Source organism: Oryctolagus cuniculus, chromosome 7, assembly GCF_051225735.1.
Source record: "Oryctolagus cuniculus isolate XC-2025 breed Fujian yellow rabbit chromosome 7, ASM5122573v1, whole genome shotgun sequence".
Lineage (NCBI taxonomy): Eukaryota > Metazoa > Chordata > Mammalia > Lagomorpha > Leporidae > Oryctolagus > Oryctolagus cuniculus.
Window position 1 is genome coordinate 63,066,050 of NC_142873.1, and position 22,120 is coordinate 63,088,169.

A 22,120-nucleotide genomic window follows, 5' to 3' on the forward strand; every position below is an offset into this window, starting at 1 on the left:
CCAAAATAAACTTATCTTTCAATTTCATTTCCATGAACTTTTTTTTTTTTTTTTTTTTTTTTTGCTTTGGAAGGCAGGCAGGTAGAGGTCTTCCATCCTCTGACTGACTTCCTAAATGCCCAGAGCAGCCAGGAGCCTGGAACTCCATCTGTTGCCTCCTAGGGTACACATTAGCAAGAAATTGGATCAGAATTGGAGTGTCCGGAACTGGAACCCAGGGACTCTTGTGTGGGATTCAAGTATCTCAAATGACTATGTCAAATGCCCACCTCTCCATGAATATTTTGAAGTACATTTCTATTTTAAACACATGGGATTAAACAATATACATTGATTAAAATTAAAATTCATCTAATCTATTTATTATTTTTTCCTTGTGAGTTTTGTTAAAGTTTTTGAGTTATATATGTGGCTTACACGTTTCTAACAACTAGCTTTGGTATAGAAACAACATTTCTCCCATAATGATGAATTAATTTACCTGCATTTAAATTGTTCCCATACATCTCAAAATGAGTGTTTTCAAGGAGGGTTTACAATAATCAATATAACTAAACCAGCCAGAACAGACTTGAAGGACTGTCATAGTCTTACCCCAGTCCTGTCGACAGAGTAGTGATTTCTCTTAGGTGGTTTGAAATTTGGAGCCACTTGCAGATGCTTCACCATCTGTTCTCTGTGCACATCCGTTCTCTGAGGCTGGGACTAAACATGGGCATCTTCCCGCTGGTGGTCGGTGACATGTTCTTTACTGTGGGATCCTTTTATTCTGGCATTGCCTTTTCTTTCTGGAACTCTCTGTATTTTATCCTGTAAGGTGGTGATAGCCATAGGGACAACATATTCTGGAGGCAGAAATCTTTGTCAGGGAGATACATGACTTGGAACGTGAGCTAAGTTTGGAAAATGTGTTGACTTTGCCCCAGCTGTGTGATTTGTGGGAAGCTTGAGCACTGATTTAATTTTCCAAGTCCCTGAAGTCCCACAGAACCCTCTCTGTCTATTTCAGATCTCATGAGAAGCCTCTCTTCTGACTTGCCGTGAACACCTAGGCCATATATGTTCTAAGTGGGTCGTGTGAAAGCCATGCTGGCTTCCCAGTAGACTGGGGATGACCCTCAACAGCCTCAGCCTCTGCTCTGTGAGTCCCCACTGCCACCGTCCAGTGGGGACTGTGTGCTCATCTACATGGTCACAGCTAGATTCTGATTGCGTGTCCAAATATCGCCGCATGATCTTGGTAGCTTATATCTCTGCTTAAACGCAGAGAATCATTTGATTACATTTTTCCGGCTAAAGTGTCCCTTTTACAGTTATATGTAAATAATTGAATTCTTTATCATTTACCTGTAAGTTCAATACACCCTAACAGACTAGTATACTAGGAAGAGCAGTGGAAATTCCTCGCTAGAGAACTGTGCTTCCGGATAGCTACCTGTGCACTGACGAATGCCAGGTTTCATCTTCCTGGGTGTTCAGGCCAGGGGGTAGTTAAAACAGGGTGCAGAAAAGTTTTTCTTTTTTTTTTTTAACAGGAAATTAACACTTCTGGTCTCAGGTTTTTTTTTTTTTCTTTTTTAATCTGCCTGTTCTAGAGTATGAAGGTTTTAATTTTGAAACCACCTCTGTAAATTATAGTAGTGTGAATTTTATACTCTGCTAGAATTTATATGTGTGCTTCTGGGACCTGTCTGGGACTCAGCAGGCACAGTGGCTGGGTGTGGCTGAATGTGGCAGGTATGGGGGTGTAGGCGGGCGCGGGGAAGGGGAGTAGATCCTGAAGGCTCCAGGGTGTGATGTTAAGTAATTAGAACTCTTTGCAGGATGGATTTTTTTTTTTTAAACAAGACTAAGGAGGCTCCAAGGTTTTCTTTTCTTTTTTAAGATTTATTTTATTTATTTGAAAGAATTAGAGAGAGAGGGAGGGGTTTTCCATTTTCTAGTTCACTCCCCAGATGGTCCCAAAGGCTGGAGCTGAGCCGATCTGAGCTCCTGATGCCAGAGGCTGGGAGCTTCTTCTGGGTCTCCCACATGGGCTCAGGGGTCCAAGGATTTGGGTCATCTTCCGCTGCTTTCCTAGGTGCATTAGCAGGGAGCTGGATTGGAAGTGGAGTAGCCTGGAATCAAATCGGCATCCATATGGGATGCTGCTGCTGCAGGCTGTGGCTTTAACCCACTGTGCCACAACACTGGCCCCCAGGGTGGCTAATATTTAAGAATTTTAAAGTGAGAGTATGGTAATGATGATACAATCAGATTGACAGTTCTAAAATGCAATGCAACCTCTATGGGAACCAAATACAGCACGAATTTGAAAGGAATTTAATTGGAAGCATGGAGACAAATTGGAAGTTAATCCAATAATTGAGGCAAGAAATGGAGAAGACCTGAACCAAAGCAAAGAGATGGGAGGAGAAGGGGTTGGATCTGAGAGACTTAGAAGAAGGAATGGATGCACTTAAGATCTAGGACTTGAGTCTATAAAGTGACCCTAATGTCTGGGTGGGTAGAGGAGTGGAATTGTGGGGTCGTTGGAGTTAGGAGGGAGAAGCAGTTCAAGGGAAGAATGTTCTGTTTGGGGTTTTCAGAGGCAGTGTTCTGAGGCCAAGAAAGCAGGGACAGCAGGACCGCCATGGTGTGTACCTGCCTTGTGAGACAAGTGCAGGTCTGTTTGCTTGGTGGCACTGTTTCCCTCATACTCTGGAAAATGTTCACTGTCAATCAAGTAAGAAATACGTCATCTTGGAAATGGTCTTTACAAAAAGATCCTCAGAGGATACGGTGCCAGCGAATCTGCTTAAAATATGAAGGTGTTCTCACTGGAGTGGCTTTGATGACGGAGGAGCTGGGCCAGGGTGTGATCATTTTTGCTCATCTTTGAACCTGCAGACAAATAGGCTGAGACCTACCTAACTGCCCTTCAAGAGGCAGCTCAGGGACCTCTCTCGAGAAGCCTTTGAACTTCCATAGCTCCCTCCTCCTTTTGAAGGACACAGCTGGCCTTGCCCCTGCTCTGGGCTGCAGACAGATGTTGTGATGTCAGTCTGTGTGCACTCTTCCTGCTTCCCCCCACCCTACTGTGTTTCCTAATGGATGGTGATTTTTGAAAGCAAGAAGTATTGCGTCTTCGTTTTTCTACTTTCAACATACAGAGTGTATTTGTGTATCCAGCATGTTCCACATGTTCCGCCTGTATCCACCGTGTCAGTGCAGATTTATAAACAGGATGGTGAAGTGAAAAGAGCATTCACCTGGACAGAAGAGAAAGAACCTGGGTTCTATACCAATCCTTTGACCTTGGGAGTCCTACTTAATTTTTCTGGGCCTTGGTTTCCTTGTAGGCAAAATGATTTGCAAATCGAGAAAATTTATGAATGGGCTTCAAGACATCCATGGAATTCTTGAGATAAGATGCTGAATGTGTGTGTGTATGTGTGTGTTGTATTTTTATGGAGGAAATCACCACGAACTTTCATTATATTCTCAGAGGGATTGGTGACTTAAGATAATTAGGAGCCACTGAGTGAACATGGTGGCTCTAGGATTTTTGCATGATAAAGAGTTGTCGCCATTGACCATGTAGTAGTAGGTAGTGATTCAGGCAAAGGACTTGCCTTGAAATTGTGCTTAAGTGACAAACATTCTAGTTGCATAGATTTTTTGCTACTTACTTGGGGCAGTGAATGTGAGGGGCTGGATGCCAAAGGCCTCCTGAGTCCATTCCCATGTCCTCTCTCATCTGAAAGCTTTTTTACTCGCCCCCTGCAGAAGGCTTCACATTTTGTTTTCTGAAATACTTTGTAATGACCCAGTGTTACTTTACCAATAATGACGGTGTTGGCAACGATGATGATGGCACTAGGAAATAGTAGAATTATGTGATGTGTATACACACACACACACACACACACACACACATCTCCTTATTTACCCTTCACCGTCAAGTTGTATGAAAGGTAATATTTTATGGTATTTTTGTATGGAAGATAGCTGTGATGCTGAGTACCTCTGTAACTCCCCATGGCGGGAGTGGAGTTGTGATTTGAGCCCAGAAAATGTGACTTCTGAGACTGCCTTCCCAACAGTCCAATATATTACTTTCAAAAATGGAGGTGGTTGTTCTTTTGAGAGTTACACTTTTGAAGATTCAAATGCTAGTAAATATAGAATGCTTCTTGTATTTATGATGACTACTAAGGCTAGCACAAACTAGAATTTTGACTCATTTAACCTATATGGTTAAACCACTCTTTTGAACAATGAAATTCATGTCCCATAGTCTTCATCATACAGAGATATGTTTTTTTCTTCATTATATCTGACAGTGCTAGTTTGCTTTGGACATTCAGGAGGAGCTAGGGATATTTTCCAACAGCACCATACAAAGCAACAACCAGGTGTTTTAGGCAGGATGGGTTGCTGGAAGGGATGCTAAGCTATAGTGTATCCTAATGGGGTAATTTACTGTGTGAAATTAGAATTGCAAAGAAAATTAAGATAATGAGTTCTGTTGATTTCCTAGGAGAGTTGGGGTGCAATATATTGTTAGTCTGAGACTCACCATCTGGCAGGGTTTAGAATAGAGTCTGGAGCCTGGGCTACACCAGATCTCTGGGCTGCCTCTGGGTTGCCGCCGGCCTGCTCTGTGGGCCTCTGCTGCTCTCTGAAGTCTGGCCCCTGCACTCCCAGGCCCATACTCCCACTTCCTCTGAGGCCGAGATTTTTCCCACAAGCCCCCAGAGCCCTTGCTCAGAGGCTGCGGGGACCACGATGCAGAAGCTGTACCCTGAGCCTCAGCTGCTAGGCGGTGACTTCATGCCGCTGTGCAGCGAAGCTGCAGGCCCCTTCTTGAACCACAGACTAGTCTTACACTTGGGACTCAAGCTGCAGCTACCCGACTGCTTTTGCAGAGCCCACCTCCTCTGTGAGGATCGCTCCCCTAGGAACTCCTCTGGAACCCAGATTCTCGTTCATGGGGTCAGGGAGTGAGTTAAGAAGTGAAACTTCAGAATAGAATAGCAAACTCCGGGACATGAATCCACAGTTAATCAACAGTGCTTTGGCAGACCTGCATGTTGGTTCCTCTCTCCGGCCATGGCTTCCTTAGCTCAGGACCTTCAAAGTAGCCAAAACACACTGCTTCTGCGTGGATGACTTGTTTTAATTAGACTATGGCATTGACAGCACTCATGTGCTGGATTTGCCTGGGGATTTGTCAGAGGTCTATGAAGAAAACTGTAAAAGTGGGTACGATATTGCCATTGTGTCTTTGAAAGCTATTTTATTTTATAGTTTTTTCCTTCTTTGTTGAGATTTTCTTTCTTTTTTTAAATTTTAACTTCTTAGTTTTAACAAAGTCAATGTGATTTGGAGATAAAATTCTAAGAACATAAATGATATTCTCTGCATCCCTCCCACCCTCCTTCCTGCTCCCTTTTGATTTTTAGTCTTTGAGATAGTGTATTTTAAATTTACATTACAGTAAAAAGGCTTAATACTTCACAAAATAAGAAGTTTAACAAGTAAAAAGCAAGAAGATCCTAGTTTAGTGGGAATATAGACAATGGTTATAGACAATAATTGAATGGAAAAATGACCATTTCACCCATATACAATAAATTTTAAAGTAATCACAGATCATTATAACTATAGTGGTGTAACATTCTTAACCACTGATTTGACAAAGTTATAAAACTTGTTTTACAAGACTAGATTTGCAGTAATACAGATACACTCAGACATTTCTTTATTTGTCATTTTTAAATTTTAGCCTCCAAACATAGGAAGAACATGCGATATTTGTCTGTCTTACTTCACTCAGAATGATGCCCTCCAGTTGTGTCCATTTTGCTGCAAATGGAAGGATTTTACTTTTTATAGCTGAATAATATCCCATTGTGTATATTTCATAGTTTTTTTTTAAATTTTTTGACAGGCAGAGTGGACAGTGAGAGAGACAGAGAGAAAGGTCTTCCTTTGCCGTTGGTTCACCCTCCAATGGCCGCCGCGGCCGGCGCCCTGCGGCCGGCGCACCGCGCTGATCCGATGGCAGGAGCCAGGTGCTTCTCCTGGTCTCCCATAGGGTGCAGGGCTCAAGCACTTGGGCCATCTTCCACTGCACTCCCTGGCCACAGCAGAGAGCTGGCCTGGAAGAGGGGCAACCGGGACAGAATCCGGCGCCCCGACTGGGACTAAAACACGGGGTGCCAGCGCTGCAAGGTGGAGGATTAGCCTAGTGAGCCGCGGTGCCAGCTATTTCATAGTTTTTAAACTGACTGATTTGATGGTAGAAATAAGAGAGTCTAAATGACATGAAACTCATCATTAGGGGAAGAAGTCTGCTGCAAGGCGCTAGGATGCTGTGGGTGGGAGGTCTGGATAGGCAGCTCTCTTATACTTAGTATTTAATTGTCGTAGTCGATTCCTTATTCATTCAGTCTACACTTGTGCCAGGTTAAGCCTTTTGTGTAGCTTGACATACATTATCCCTACTCCTCAAAACAGTTCTGCAGGCTAAGTATTACCCCTTGAATTGTTTGACTGACATAGTTTTGTGATGTTGTCATCATGAGCCTGTCTGTGACTAAGACAATGGAAATACAGAGGTGAAGAGTGAGCGTGATACCCCTGCCCTTAAGGCATTCGCTACTGTAGGATTGGAAAGAGATGGATCACCAGAATTGTTATGTTCTTACCTACTCTTCGGGGGTGTCTATAAACAGTCGTGCCTTTTGTACTAGTCAGTGCATTTAAGAAGCTTTTTCTGTAGAAGTACCCATGCATGGGTGAAAAGGTAGTTAACAAGGATGGCCATTTTGGAGCAGAATGTTGAAAGTATCATTGTCGGAAGAATGGCTAAATCATGTTTGTTTGTATACACTGGAATAATGTACAGCATCAAAATGCAGAGAGTCATATGTTGGCATGACTGGTTTATTGCTAATGAAAGAAATTGCTCTAGAGAAATCTGTATAATAAAGCCCCATTACTTCATAATAAAAGGAAAATGATAAATTCTGGAAGAGTCACACCAGGTCCTTAGCTGTGATGCCCTTCAGGCAGAAGGTGAGATGGGAGAGAGGCCACTTGATGTATTACTGTATTATTTTCATTTGACAAACCAAATACCAAGTCTTTAAAATATTTTAAAAGGCTGATGCATTTTTATTTTTAGTACAGTGAGAGGTGCCAAGGTGCAGTTATGTCCAAAGTCAAATGGGGACACAAAGGACCCATCTGGAGTGGGTTTGGTCACAGAAGCTTCCTGTAGGAGTGAGGACCTGGCTCCTTGGGCGCCTTGGCCTTGGGAGGGAAGGGCCAGAACAAGAGCTCCCTGCTCAGAAGCAGCCCAGGGGCTCTGCCGGTAGATGGCGTTGGAACCGCCTCCTCCCCTGTCTCCCAGCTTGGTTCTTCCTTCCTCAGCCTTCCCAGTGCACCGGCCCTTCTCCCTCCTGACCGCTGCAGTTGTAGCTCAGACTTCACTTCTCCCTCGGATGATTGAGAAACCCCTCACCACGCCCTTGTCTCCTGGGCCCTTGCTTGCTCCCCGAGTCCTCCTGTCCTACTTGAGCCTTTGCTTTGCTGAATGATGTGTTTAAAATGCCGTTTAGATCCTGTGGCCTCCTTGCTAAGCCTTCTCAACCACCCTTCTAAAGCAGATGCGGGAAGCCCTGGGCACCCGCCCCACCTCCCTCTACAGGAAGCTCCTGTGTGTGTTACCTGGAATGCTTTTTGCTTCTTTACAAATTCTACTCTCCTTGTCCACCAGGACACTGGGACAGGGTAAGGAGGAAAGAAAACTCACACCACGAATTTGGCATGGTTGCTTGTTGGCCTATTAACATACAGATGTTCTCTCACTAGTTAACTTCCCTATCTGGGAGTCAGTTGTCCATAATTTCGTATTATCTTGATGTAACAATTTAGGAATTGCTACATTGCTGGGGAAATAATCCTATTTGTGTTCTTGGGGATACTTTCTTTTACGAATGTTCATGATAATGTGTTTCTAATGACGGGCAGAACCTCCACATGGAGGACTGGAGAGTCTGGCATTAATTTATATTCTTGTCTATCCCAAATCTGAATACACTTGCCTCTGCAGAATACACGCTGTTCTGAAAACACCACGTCGACTAAACAGTCTCTATTTGCTTTGGCTAAACTTAGATTTAATGGATGGACTCGGTGAACAATAAGACCAAAAAACTTGAGTGTGGGTTCTCAGAGAGACTCATTACTTTAAGATACACTACACACAATCTGTTCATATACTGAATCTGAATATATTATTTTTATTGACTCATAAAAGTAATTCTTTAAATAAATAAATAATAGGAGTTGGTTTCGGATTGTTGATTTTCAAAAACACTTGTTCTTAGAAACAGTTGTCAGGCGTACACTAATATGCTGTCATCTGGCGCCCTCTGGTGGGCATTCATATAAAAATTCAAGGTGTAGTTTTGAGGGTGGTAGGCAGGCCGGTAGGGGGCAGGTTGTCGTAGCTCTCGTTGTTTGGAAAAGGAACAGCAAACATGTTCTTACTTTGCAGATACATCATAATTGTAGAAAATATCCCTAAGGAATGAAATACATTGCTGTTAAAACACATAATAAAATAGCAATAAAATATATAGCAATAGTAAAATATGGCTATTTTTTTCTTGTTATTAAGCAGTAACCGTGCTAGAACCACAATGCAAAGCTGAATCAGAGGCAGACTTCACCCTTAGGTTTACAGCAGTGCCAGATCAGGATGAGGTGCGTGCTAGATCTTCACAGTGTAGGTGCCTCAGGTCTGTGTACTACTCCACAAGTTATTCCAGAGCCTTCCTGAAGCTAGTCTTTTCACTGATGATGAGTAATTTTGAAATTTTAGGAAATGTTTTTTCATTTTGTATTGGTTTGTTCTAGTGAACTTGTTAGCATTTATTCATGTATGATCTGAATTTATAGACTCACCGAATGTGCTTTATTATATGGAATTAATTGATTTCAAGTCTTATCTGAATAATTGTGTCTTGCCTTACTATCAGATGTTCAACTCTGTTAACTGTGATGAAATTGGACAAAGGCTTTCACTTAATTTTTTTACCCCCCACCCCCACCCTGGCCAGGTCATAGCAGGAAGCCAGGGTCAGAATATAGAATTTGGAGCCGGTGCTGTGGCACAGTGGGTTAAAGCCCTGGCCTGAAGTGCTGGCATCCCATATGGGCGCCGGTTCTAGTCCCGGCTGCTCCTCTTCCAATCCAGTTCTCTGCTATGGCCTGAGCTCTCTGCTATGGCCTGGGATAGCGGTAGAGGATGGCCCAAGTCCTTGGGCCCCTGCACCCATGTGGGAGACCTGGAGGAAGCTCCTGGCTCCTGGCTCTGGATTGCTGCAGCTCCGGCCATTGTGTACATCTGTGGAGTGAACCAGCAGATGGAGGACCTCTCTCTCTGTCTCTACCTCTCTCTGTAACTCTGTCTTTCAAATAAATAAAATAAATCTTTAAAAAAATGTAGAATGTAGGGGTCAGTGATTTAGTTCATTTAGCTCCCATAGTCCTTGCTCCATTTAACCCTTTGGAATCATCCCAGAGTTGTGCTCCCTTGTCTCTTTTGCATATTAAACCTAATTTTTAAAATTGGCTTTTAATTGCATGTATTGTGTGCACCATGTTTTCAAACATGTACTTGTTTTAGAATGGCTAAATTCAGCTGATTAGCATGTGTATTACTTTTCATTTTTTTGTAATGAGACTACTTAAAAATCTTTTACCAGTTTTCAAGAATATATTTCTACTTTCTGTGTCACCATGTAATTTAATTCAGTTCAAAACTTTTTCTGTGTAATTTGTTTTATGTAATAATGGAAGTTTACACGTATTAAGTGTTTGGGCATATCTCATTTAATTCTTTTCATCATTCCTTGAGGTGGGGTGTTAGCTGTTATGGTCTACATTTCACAGAGGCTGGTAGAGATGAGCCTCACTGAAAACTAATAAGCTGTGGCCTTAGGTGTCCTACCCCAAAGGCAAGACATGAACTTCCTTTAAAAGTTATTTATTGTCATTTTATGGAAAAGACACAGAGGGACAGAAATTTTCCATCTGCTGGCTTACTCCCCAAATGCTCACAGCAGCCAGGGCTGGGCCAGGCTAGAGCCAGGAGACTGGCACTCAATCCAGGTCTCCTACATGGGTAGCAGGGTGCTTGAGTCATCATCTGCTGCCTCCCAAGGTGTGAATTAGTAGGAAGCTGGATTGAAAGCAGAGTGGCTAAAGGTCAAACCCAAGAAATCTGCTAAGGGGTGTGAGTGTCCCAGACAGTGACTTAACCACTGTCCCACGCGTATCCTGCCATCGTGAGCTTCTGACCGCAGCAGCAGGCTACCTCTTAAAGCCGTGCAGGAGGAAGTATGTGTGTGGATAATCTCCAGGTGAAGCTTCCGCAGGGAACTGGGCACTTGACTTCTGTGTTTCGGTCTGTAAACTGAGGAATTAGAAAATCACCTGACCTCAGAGATAGATTTTTACCTTTTCCGCTTTTTTTTTTTTTTTCTCATTCTGAAGAGGGCTTATAGTAGGACTTTGTAAAGTTTTACTTTGGTTAATTTTGAAAGGTAGAATAAGTTTTATCTGCTATAAAAACAGACTTTGAGAACAATGTATGTGAAGTCATTGGCTTTCTAAGTCTTTAAGTGAGATGATCCTAGGCATAAAATACTGAAGCAAAGGTAAAATTATAGATGCTGTTGCTTAAGTAAGATACTTTTCTTAAATTCACTGATTATAGAGAATAAATATAATTAAATATTTTACATGTACCATTTTACTTAATCTCATAATCTAGTGATCATTAATGGTCTAACTATTATTGTAAGCATTATCTAGATGAAGAAACTAAAGCCTAGAGAAGTTGGCAGTTTCCCCCAAATTCCCTGGCTAAAATGGTAAAGCCAGCATTTGAACTCACATGGTTTGACTCAGGTACACTTCGCCATAGAGCTGTACTGTCCAGTGGAATGTCCTGTGCTGATAGAAATTTGATGTCTGTGCAGTCTAATACAGTACACACAAGTGGCTACTGAACACTTAAAATATGGCTAGTCCAACGAAGAACTGAATTTTTTGTTCTTAAAATTTTAATAGCGTCATAAGGTTAGGGGATACCTGGTTGGAGAATGCAGCTTTATAGGATCTTTCAGATTCTGTGGTAGTAGAGATACCAGGAGTTTGGGATCACTGGCTCCAACTCCTTGTTTTAGTGGTAGGAAAATGACAGCTTAGATAGCTGTTAATTTACTCAGCGTCATAAAGTTAAAAGAACAAAAGTATGATGTTAAGTGTTAATTCCTAATAATTGATCTCCCCATTCTGCCCTTCTTTGGCATCTGCAAATTTATGTGCTGGTTTTAATAGTAGATTGGAAAACTATTGTTTTGGGGGAAAATCATTTTTCCTGGTGTACATTTTCAATTAATATTTTTGTTTCTTTCTTAGGTTATAGAAACATTATCCCGACTGTCTCGCACACCTATAGCGTTGGCCACGGGAATCAGGTAAGCTCGTTTCTTTGTGGTTCTGTGTCCTATTGGGTTCCATGCATGGCTCTTTATTTAAATAGTTGTCGTTTGCAACTACTTGTATGCAGGGCATACAAGTGTCTCATTCATGAAGAGTTCTTGCTCATTTAAAATTTATTTAGCAAGTAAGAACTTAGTGTCCATTAAGATACACTGGCTAAACGTGGTTCTTAATTCACTGGTGACTGTCATTGGTATAGCTCTTTTTTAAAACTTTCTTCAGCATTCCTGTACATATTGTTCATAAGACAAACACAAATGTTGAAGTAAATATTTTAAAACATGTTATATTTATTTCCTGTAGAAAAGACCATAAAACTAACAACTTTAAAAACAAGTATAAAATGATATGTATACAGGGGTGTGTATTGAAAGTTTGGTAATGAATTAAAAACTTGAAATTACATTTGTAAAATAAATTATCTCCTTATGATGGAAGATTATGCAGTTGTTAGGTAGGAGAAAATAGTTTTTTATGTTGTGCTGGATAGTTTTTTATGTTGTGCTAGACTTTCTCCGTTTTAAATACTGCAACATTAGAAAGTAAAACAGTATCTGTAGGTACAGAACCAGGCTTGGTGGAAAGAGAACAGGTTTTGTTTTTAATTTATTTCCTCAGGGCTCCACATTCCAGTCCCTAGCCATCGTGGGTGCTCTGTGTGCCTGTCTCTCTGCCTGTGTTGTTACTGTTTTTCTATGTCCTGTTCATAGTATGAGGGAATGGATCCAAGCGTGTCTTGCAGGAGTGCTAAGCACTGACCAGGCAGCCCTTAGTCCCAGTGTACAAAGCATAGTGACCTTAGGGAGGAGATCCTGCAGACCCTTTCTCAGAAATGAGCTGTGAGGGGCTGCTGGTGCTGTCGCATAGCTGGTAAAGCTGCCTTCTGCAATGCCAGCATAGAATATGAGCACTGGTTCAAGGCCTGGCTGTTCCGATCCAGCTCACTGCTGATGTGCTTGGGAAAGGCAGTGAAAGATGGTCCAAATGTTTGGGTCCCTGCCACCCATGTGGGAGACCCGGATGAGCTCCTAGCTTTGGTCTGGTCTGGCCCTAGCCATTGTGGCCATCTCAGGAGTGATCCAGTGAATAGATGATCTCTCCCTCTCTCTCTTTCTCTATCCCTCACTCCTCCCCATAACTCTGACTTTCAAATATATAAATCGTAAAAAAAAAAAAAGAAAAAGCTCCATGAAGGTCAGCTTTCTGCAGAAGCAGTCTGTAGACTTGGTAAACTCCTCCTTATTTGCCTTTCAATACATGAATATTTTTCCATGCCAATGTATACTTGCATTTTATATTTTATATTTAAACAGATTTTGAAAATTATTATCCCATTTTTATGTATTTATGTATTCTTTATTCTGAAAGGATAAATGTCAGAGAGGGAGGGAAGTATCGCTATGCTCCTAAATCTGCATATGTGAAATACATAAAATTTCTTCACCTTATATAAATAAAAAATTGTAAAAAAAAAGTTTAAATATTTAAGGAAATGTGAAGTGTTTAATTAATATATTGGTCAAAACCAAGCAAAGAAAAAAATAATTGGAGCCCTTAATCTTGGCACTAAGCATAGAAGACAAAGGAAAGAGAAGAGAAAGCAATATAAAAATCCACTGAAAGTGACATTATAAAATAAATGTTTTTCTTTAAAATTTTTTCTACAGTGGACTACAGTTCTCTATAATGGATCTGTATTGGTATAAAAACATAGTAATATGTGTCTGAATATAAAAATAATTTTGTGAAACTTTGACCTTTTTTACACATGTAGATTTATTTGTAAACTATATATTACACCATTATCTTAATATTCAATTAATCCATTAACCAATGTGAAATGTTGCTTTCCAATCTATTAATTATTTAAAGCTTACCCATTATTTTGATGGATCATCTTGTTTTTATGAAACATATGAAATCGTGGCCACCTATAAAAGAAGAATAAAACTTTGGTACTATGGTACGATTACTGAGATTTTGTTAGGCATAAATTTAGGGCATTAAATTGGTGTTAGGAAGAAAATCCAAAGCATCATGTTACAAACAAGGAAGCTAAGCAGTTGGAATAGGGTATAAATGGAAGTGTGATGTGATTTTATTGAATAGGAGAAGAGAAAATATCTTTTTCTCATGAAGTTTGGTTGATTCATTTTTCCAAACCAGGAAGATTTTTAAAAAATACAACCTAAATACTTTAAAGTCTGAATAGAAAATTGTGTCAGGGGCTGGCGCTGTGCCTCCATAGGCTAATCCTCTGCCTGCGGTGCCGGCACCCCGGGTTCTAGTCCCGGTTGGGGCGTTGGATTTTGTCCCATTTGCTCCTCTTCCAGTCCAGCTCTCTGCTGTGGCCTGGGAAGGCAGTGGAGGATGGCCCAAGTCCTTAGGCCCTGTACCCGCATGGGAGACCAGGAGGAAGCACCTGGCTCCTGGCTTCGGATCAGCGCAGTGCGCCAGCCACAGCGGCCATTTCGGGGTGAACTAACGGAAAAGGAAGACCTTCCTCTCTGTCTGTCTGTCTCTCTCTCTCTCTGTCTACTCTGCCTGTCCAAAAAAAAAAAAAAAAAAAAAAAAAATTGTGTCAGGACCCTTAATGCTGTATAGAGGGCACAGGGTTCTTCTAATCATTTTCATCTGCTAGCGAACTGTTTCATGCAAGGATGATTGTTACCAATGTGCCAGTCTAATGGGATTCTTTTTATTTTTATTTATTTTTATTTTTATTTTTTTGACAGGCAGAGTGGACAGTGAGAGAGAGACAGAGAGAAAGGTCTTCCTTTTCCGTTGGTTCACCCTCCAATGGCTGCCACGGTCAGTGCGCTGCGGCCAGCACACCGCGCTGATCCAAAGGCAGGAGCCAGGTACTTATCCTGGTCTCCCATGGGGTGCAGGGCCCAAGGACTTGGGTCATCCTCCACTGCACTCCCTGGCCACAGCAGAGAGCTGGCCTGGAAGAGGGGCAACCGGGACAGAATCTGGCGCCCCGACCGGGACTAGAACCAGGTGTGCCGGCGCTGCAAGGCGGAGGATTAGCCTAGTGAGCCACGGTGCCGGCCCTCTAATGGGATTCTATAGCTGAAAAGAGAGGGTGCTGATGACTGAGGCTCATGTACTGCCGCTTGTTGTCTGAATTGGGGTGCTCTGGTAGGTGTTAAGACGTGAGTCTGCAGGTGCTTGGCAGGTGGGGGTTCAGATGAGCACATTAACGTGTCTCCAGCTGCACTGGGAGCTGCAGTGACCAGAAGTAAGTGATGCGCATGATGTTGGGTAGCAGGCACGACAGCCTTCCCAGGGGAACCGACACAGTCCCTGGACCAGCCCTACAGGGAAGGCCCTGCACGTTGTTAGAGACATGGTGACAGGGTCAGCCATTTTGACACTGGACACTCAACACACAGTTGAGTGAGAGGTTAGTGCCCAGCCTGGTAGTTGATCATTTACCCATTTTTTTTCTTCTCCCTAGGCCCTTCCCAACAGAAGAAAGCATTAATGATGAAGACATCTACAAAGGCCTTCCAGACTTAATAGAGTATGTTGACTATTTCTAGCACTGTTAAACCACTGCCAGTCTTTGCATGTATCATGAATCTTAACTGTTAAATAAGCTCTCTGAAGGGAAACATAGATTAATGTGAAATATAAGATGTATAAGCATTGGGATGTGTAAGAATTAACCTTAATTTGATATTGGAAAGCTTCATGAGAAAATATGGTTCCACTGGTTTTAGTTTCTGTGTGTGTCCCTGTGAAGAGTAAAGATATTCTAAAGTGAAGTAAAATTCATAAGTTCCTGAAAGACATAATAAACAGAACAGATAAAGCCGAAGTTAGACAGCTAGGGAACAATGAAAAAGAAATAGCATCCACTACCGGGGGAGGGTTAGGGCAGATAGTGCTTTGTGAGGGCAAGCAGGGGAGAGATGAAGCACGGGCTTGAGTTACGCAGGGATGTCTGGGTGGATGGTGTTTGTTCTGAACAGAGAATCCTTTGGGCTTTATTGTTTAATAGTCAGGAGAGGCGAAGGATCCTTGCTGGTGATTATCTTGTGCTGATTGAGTGACTTGTGCAGATTACTAATAAACATAAAACATGATCCTTATCCCTCAAGGAACTGATGACAAAGAGCAGGCATGCTTGCAAAGAATTTTAATAAGCTGATTGTGCTCCAGGAGAGGTTCATGGAACCCATGGAAATTAATCCATCCCAATGTACAGAGCTTCTTTTTGCTGTAGGACCTTCATGATTGCTCCTTCTCCTGTCCGTGTGCCTGACCCCTTACCATTCAAGTCTTTGTTCAGATGTCTCTGTATAGAGAGGCCTTCCCTAAAAACCCTAAAATTGCCAAAATCCACTTTCCTTGCTCAGTGTTTTGTAACATTCACCACTGCCTGAGATCATCTTGTGTTGGTTTATATATCGTCTCTCTCCTCTTAGAAGGTCAACTCTGTGAGGTCAAAGCCTTGACCTTGTTCATGACTATGTACAACTTCAGGCCGGCGCCGCGGCTCAATAGGCTAATCCTCCGCCTGCGGTGCCGGCACACCAGGTTCTTTCCCGGTTGCCCCTCTTCCAGGCCAGCTTTCTGCTGTGGCCCGGGAGTGCAGTGGAGGATGGCCCAAGTGCTGGGGTCCTGCACCCCATGAGAGACCAGGAGAAGCACCTGGCTCCTGCCTTCAGATTAGCGCAGTGCGCCGGCCATTGGAGGGTGAACCAACGGTAAAGGAGGACCTTTCTCTCTCTCTCTCTCTCTCTTACTGTCCACTCTGCCTGTCAAAAAAAAAAAAAAAATACGGAAGTACTCTGTACAACTTCAGACTGTGCCAGGTAGAGAAGGTCTTCAGTAAATGAATGTCTAAATAAGCCAAAACTGCATCAAGAATCTACTGTTCTCCAGGCATTATGCTTCAGATCTGAGCTCTCTAGCCTGTTAGCCATAGGCAAATTGAGTGTGTGCACTAATCATGTCGTATACACTGTCCTTTAATCTCACATTGCTATCAGGTTGTTGCTATTGTCACAATTTAAAAATAAGAAAATCTACTTTTGAAAATTAAATAGTTTGCTGAAGGTAATACTGTTTGTAAGTTGCAGTCTTTGGACTTTGAACCCATATAGTTCTTTTTTTAAATATTTATTTATTTACATAAAAGAGTTACACAGAGAGAGAAGGAGAGGCAGAGAGAAAGAGAGAGAATAAAGTTCTTCCATCCACTGGTTCACTCCCCAGTTGGCCGCAACAGCCGCAGCTGTGCCTATTTGGAGCCAGAATCCAGGAGCTTCTTCCAGGTCTCCCATGTGTGTGCAGGGGCCCAAGACTTGGGCCATCTTCCACTGCTTTCTCAGGCCATAGCAGAGAGCTGGATCGGAAGTGGAGCAGCTGGGACTTGAAATGGAGTCCATATGGGATGCAGGCACCGCAGACAGCGGCTTTACCTGCTACACCACAGCACCAGCCTCCCATGTACTTCTTAGTCTGGCTCCCACTCCCTGCGGTGATCCCAGATTCTCCTTGGCTTGCCTGTTCTAAGAGTTATCAGCTGAAGAGGAGAAAAGGCAGGTGCTCACAGAAGCCCCCTGGATGAATGGCCAGCTGCTCTCCCCATCGTAAATGGCATCTGGAATGGTCTTGAATTCTTGTTTTAAATATCTATTAAGAATTGTTTCTTATCTCATCTTAAAAATCCCTAAGAATTCACTGGTACTAACCAAATAGATGCTGATCATCTTATGGAATTGCCTGCAATACCATAAAGTGTCTTTATTAAGGTTATTGGTACTGTAACCAGATTATCTGAAGTATTAGCAAGAATGTACTATTTGAATCATTGTGGTGATGATGTTCTTTTTTAAACCCTACTCATGGCCACTTACACCTAGTATTTTTTATAACTTTCCCTTATCTGTTCTACTTGTGTTTGTTGGCAGAGTTGATGCCAAGGTAAATCCTGAAATAATGCAATTCCTAGCTGAGTTTGGAGGAAGCTTGGGGCTCTAACTTGGCTGCTCTGAAATTCAAGCTCATGCTCTGCAAAATGCAGTCTGTTTTAACTTGTATCTTGTAGTTGAATTCCAAGTGTGGTATTATCCCTAGAAACGCTTGCTTTTTGAGTTTGCTGTGACAGCTTGATTTTAGCCTTACCTTTATTATTATGATCTCTCTGGGCTGTAAATTTTGGGTGTGAATTTACTGAAGAGAAGCCCCTGGCACAAATGTGAGGCTGGTTCCCACTGCAAAGGGCATTGTTCTCTCTTCTGTTGGAGAGAAAGATACAGGATGGGGTGGAAGGGACATGAGATGGCTAAGAGTGTCCTAGGTTCTCCTCTTTTTTCACTATTGAAAAATGTTCCAAGTTGCCAATTGACTTTATAGTTAGTGTTTTATTTTTGTTCACATCAGTTTATAGTGTTCACCTGCACAGATCCAGCAGAGATGCTTAGGAGCGTTGGTACTGAAGTAATTGAACTTTGTTTTTAGAGATGCTAATCCTGTCTTCCAACATATTCTTATTGGTTAATCTGAATCTTTGGGATTATTGGTTAATAGGTACCATCTGTGGAAGTCTTGAGCAAAGGAAAAACTGAAACAGTAGCAACCAAATATATAGTGTGTGGAATCAGCTGTTCCTCTTTTTTTTTTTTTTTTTTTTTTTTTGACAGGCAGAGTTAGACAGTGAGAAAGGTCTTCCTTCTGTTGGTTCATTCCCCAAATGGCCGCTACGGCTGGCGCACTGCGCTGATCCAAAGCCAGGAGCCAGGTGCTTCCTCCTGGTCTCCCATGCAAGTGCAGGGGCCCACGGACCTGGGCCATCCTCCACTGCCCTCCCAGGCCACAGCAGAGAGCTGGACTGGAAGAGGAGCAACCGGGACTAGAACCGGTGCCCATATGGGATGCTGTTGCCGCAGGCGGAGGATTAATCAAGAGAGCCACGGCACTGGCCCCAGCTGTTCCTCTTTGACAGAAGGGTTTACAGTATCATATGAGGAGTACCAGTCAGTTACAGCATAAGTGCTCATAGAAACTTTAAAAAAGGGTGTTGGGGTGGATATATGTTACAGGGGTTAAGGTGTAATTTTGGACACATTCTGTATTAGAATGTCTGGATTCAAGTCCTAACTCCAGTCCCAATTCCAACTTCCTACCAATAAGCACTCTGGGAGTATGGTGCATGTGATGGCTCAAGTAGTTGGTTACCTGTCACCCATGTGGGAGACCTGGATTGAGTTCTGGGGTGTTGGCTTTGGCCAAGTCCAGCCCTGGCTGTTGCAGGAATTGGGGTAGTGAGCCAGTAGATGGAAGATCTCTCTCTCTCTCTGATTCTTTCTGCTTTTCAAATAAAATGAAAATAAACAGCAATTTTATGAAACATTGAAAAGAGGTATTATTTTTACTTCCAGGAGACCAGCAAAAAATTTTAAATGGTTTTTTAAAAAATGCTTTTTGGCATTCAGGCTCTTTCTTTGCAAAATACAAATAAAACAGATAAAAACAGAGTCCATTGAAGGGGAGGCTCTGAATGGGCCTTGAGGGGGCATGGTTTGAAAATCACTAGCTTTGAAATTGATAATAACCCTGCAGCAATTGATATTCTTAAAAAGACCACTTGTTATATATTAGAAACTCCTTAACCCTTGTCCTCTCTGTTTTTATACACTTTAATACAGATAATGAAACTGAGACATTGAAATTTGAAAGACAAGACGTGGTACGGCAGAGTGGTTAAGACACTCACAGTATAATACAGACTTGGTTTTCAGTATTTGCTGTGCCTTTGACTAGCTGTAGTCTTTGGGAAGTCAAATAATATTGATTCTCAACTTCCATCTCTCTTGGATGGATCAAATTATAAGGAATACGTGATAAGGCAATTAATGCTGGATGTTTTAAGTGAGAAAGTCTATGCAAAAGGGTTGTTTATGTGCTTGCACACAGCATACGCATTAAATGTTAGCTACAAAGCCTCAAGGTTGGCTTCTGTTGTTTGCCATCATTCTTATTGGAGTAGACAGAACTGTAATGTACATCTTTGGCTCTTTCCATTAATACCATTTATTCCTTTCTAAATTTTAAAATTAAAATCCAGTAGATGATTTCCAGCTATTGTATTTACTGCTTAGTAGATAATGACTTTTCAATTGTGCTCTTCGTTTTAGTGAAACTCGTGTAGAAGATGAGGAAGATCTTTATGACTGTGTATATGGGGAAGATGAAGGAGGAGAAGTCTATGAGGACTTAATGAAAGCAGAGGAAGCACATCAACCTGTAGGACTTTTGTTTTCTGTTACTCTGAGTATTTTGTTAGGAAAGTAATTACTTGAAGGACTAATTAATGTGATATATATGTAACCTCTGTTGGAATAGTTGTTTTTATCTTGCCTTTGCTTACTAATAAGTATGCAAGTAGGACTTATTATTATCACATTTGGAGACTTTAGCATGGCATTTTATAGGTCAAAACAAGCATCGGGAGTCTCTGGTCTAATCCTTTCATTTTACTAGGAGAGAAACAGACCTGATAGGGAAAATGACATGGCACTTAGCTAAACAATGGCACAATAGCAATAGAATATAATTTATGGAATCATGAATTTATGAAATACTCTCGCCGGCGCCGCGGCTCACTAGGCTAATCCTCCGCCTTGTGGCGCCGGCACACCGGGTTCTAGTCCTGGTCGGGGCGCCGGATTCTGTCCCGGCTGCTCCTCTTCCAGGCCAGCTCTCTGCTGTGGCCAGGGAGTGCAGTGGAGGATGGCCCAAGTGCTTGGGCCCTGTACCCAATGGGAGACCAGGATAAGCACCTGGCTCCTGCCATCGGATCAGCGCGGTGCGCCGGCCGCAGCGGCCATTGGAGGGTGAACCAACAAACCAACGGCAAAAAGAAGACCTTTCTCTCTCTGTCTCTCTGTCTCTCTCTCTCACTGTCCACTCTGCCTGTAAAAAAAAAAAAAAAAAAAAAAAAAAAAGAAAAGAAAGTAAATACTCTCTTACAAAATGGGTATTTTTTTAAACTTAGATGTAAGATAGAATGTGTTAAAGAATATTTCCTCATAGGTGTTAGCTATTGGAATACTTTTTTTCTTTCTTTTCACTGTAAATCTCCTAGCTCTTTTAATATTTTATAAACTTAGTTTCTCATATTGTTGTAGTCAACAAGCCCTCCAAGTTTTATCTGCCATTAGTATATCTGGAAAATTCAGAGAGAATTACTTTGAATTGTTTTCTCATGTATAATGTGAAATGGAGGTCAGTTGCTTAAGCTTTTGTTAGTATCTTCTTCCTCTACATCAGTAGCTTTTCATCAGCTGAATGGTGATTTAGGTTTCTTCAGAGCTTTGAAGAATTTACCCAGTTCTCTCTGTGTAGCTTGTTCACAGTTAAAAAGCCAGCAACAACAAAACTACTGCTTGAACCCAACTCCATCATATCTCAGAATATTTGATCATAGCATCTACCGCCCTCAACCTTTTATAATATATTTTTTTAAGATTAATGTATCTATTCTAAAGGCAGAGTTACAAAGAGAGAAGGAGAGAGAGAATCTTCCATCCACTGATTCACTCTCCAAATGGCTGCAATGACCGAAGCTAAAGCCAGCTGAAGCCAGGAGCCAGGAGTTTCTTCCGGGTCTCCCACATGGGTGTAGGGGACCAGGGACTTTGGCCATCTTCCGCTACTTTCCTAGATGTGTTAGCAGGGAACTGAATTATAAGTGGAGCAGCTGGAATTCCATGTGGGATGCTGGCGCTGCAGGCCATGGCTTAACCTGTTGCACCACAGTACTGGCCCCCACCCTCAGTCTTAAACACTTAGTAAAAGAGCCAAACCCTAAGATGGTAATGTTTGGGTGAAAAAAAGTATTTGAAGGTTTTTGCTTATTAAATATCTTTTGATCATTTTTACAGTTATTACTATGGACTTGTGAAATATGCTAGGTATTAAAGAAATCATCTTATGCCATGGAAATATTGCCATTTCTTATACATGTTTTAATTAAGAGTGTCTAGGGGAGGCATTCAATCCACTTGCTTATGTAGCCACTTGAGACACCCATGTCCCATAATGGACTGCCTGATTTGAGTCCCAGAGATGCTGCTTCCCATCCAGCTTCCTGCACTTACAGGGAGGCAGCACATGATGACACCAGGACTTGTGTCCCTGCCCCTGCCTGTCACATGGAAGACCCAGATGAAATTCCTGGGTCTCAGCTCTTGCCAGGCTTAGCACTGTGGCTGTTGCAGGCATTTGTGAAGTGAACCAGCAGATGGAAGGTCCCCTCTCCCCTGCCCTTCCCCACACCTCTCTCTTCTTCTTTCTCCCGTCTCCCTTTCTGTCCCCCTCCTGTATCTATGTCTTTAAAAGAAAATGAAAATAAAATTTCAAGGGTTGAAGCTTATTTTTAACCATCTAAAACTTTCATTATGTTAAAAATAAAAAAGAATAGCAATGATAATTCACGAAAAGCTGTTAAATGCATCTTTAAGTTTTGTGATTTATTAAAATGCAAAGAAAAAATGAAATAAGGAGGGGGTTTGAGGGAGAGAGGAAGGGAAGC

General features: G+C 42.0%; 1 protein-coding gene across 4 annotated transcripts in view; it reads left to right on the forward strand.

Annotated features, from left to right (window-relative positions):
- The window catches only part of VAV3 (vav guanine nucleotide exchange factor 3), a 404,596-nt gene that overhangs the window by 183,900 nt on the left and 198,576 nt on the right, over positions 1–22,120 (forward strand). For all 4 annotated transcript variants that reach the window (XM_089300258.1, XM_089300260.1, XM_089300257.1 and 1 more), the window contains exons 3-5: positions 11,485–11,543; positions 15,032–15,097; positions 19,722–19,830. In XM_089300258.1, the coding sequence (XP_089156384.1) occupies positions 11,485–11,543; positions 15,032–15,097; positions 19,722–19,830 (234 nt within the window). The remainder of the gene's footprint in view (positions 1–11,484; positions 11,544–15,031; positions 15,098–19,721; positions 19,831–22,120) is intronic.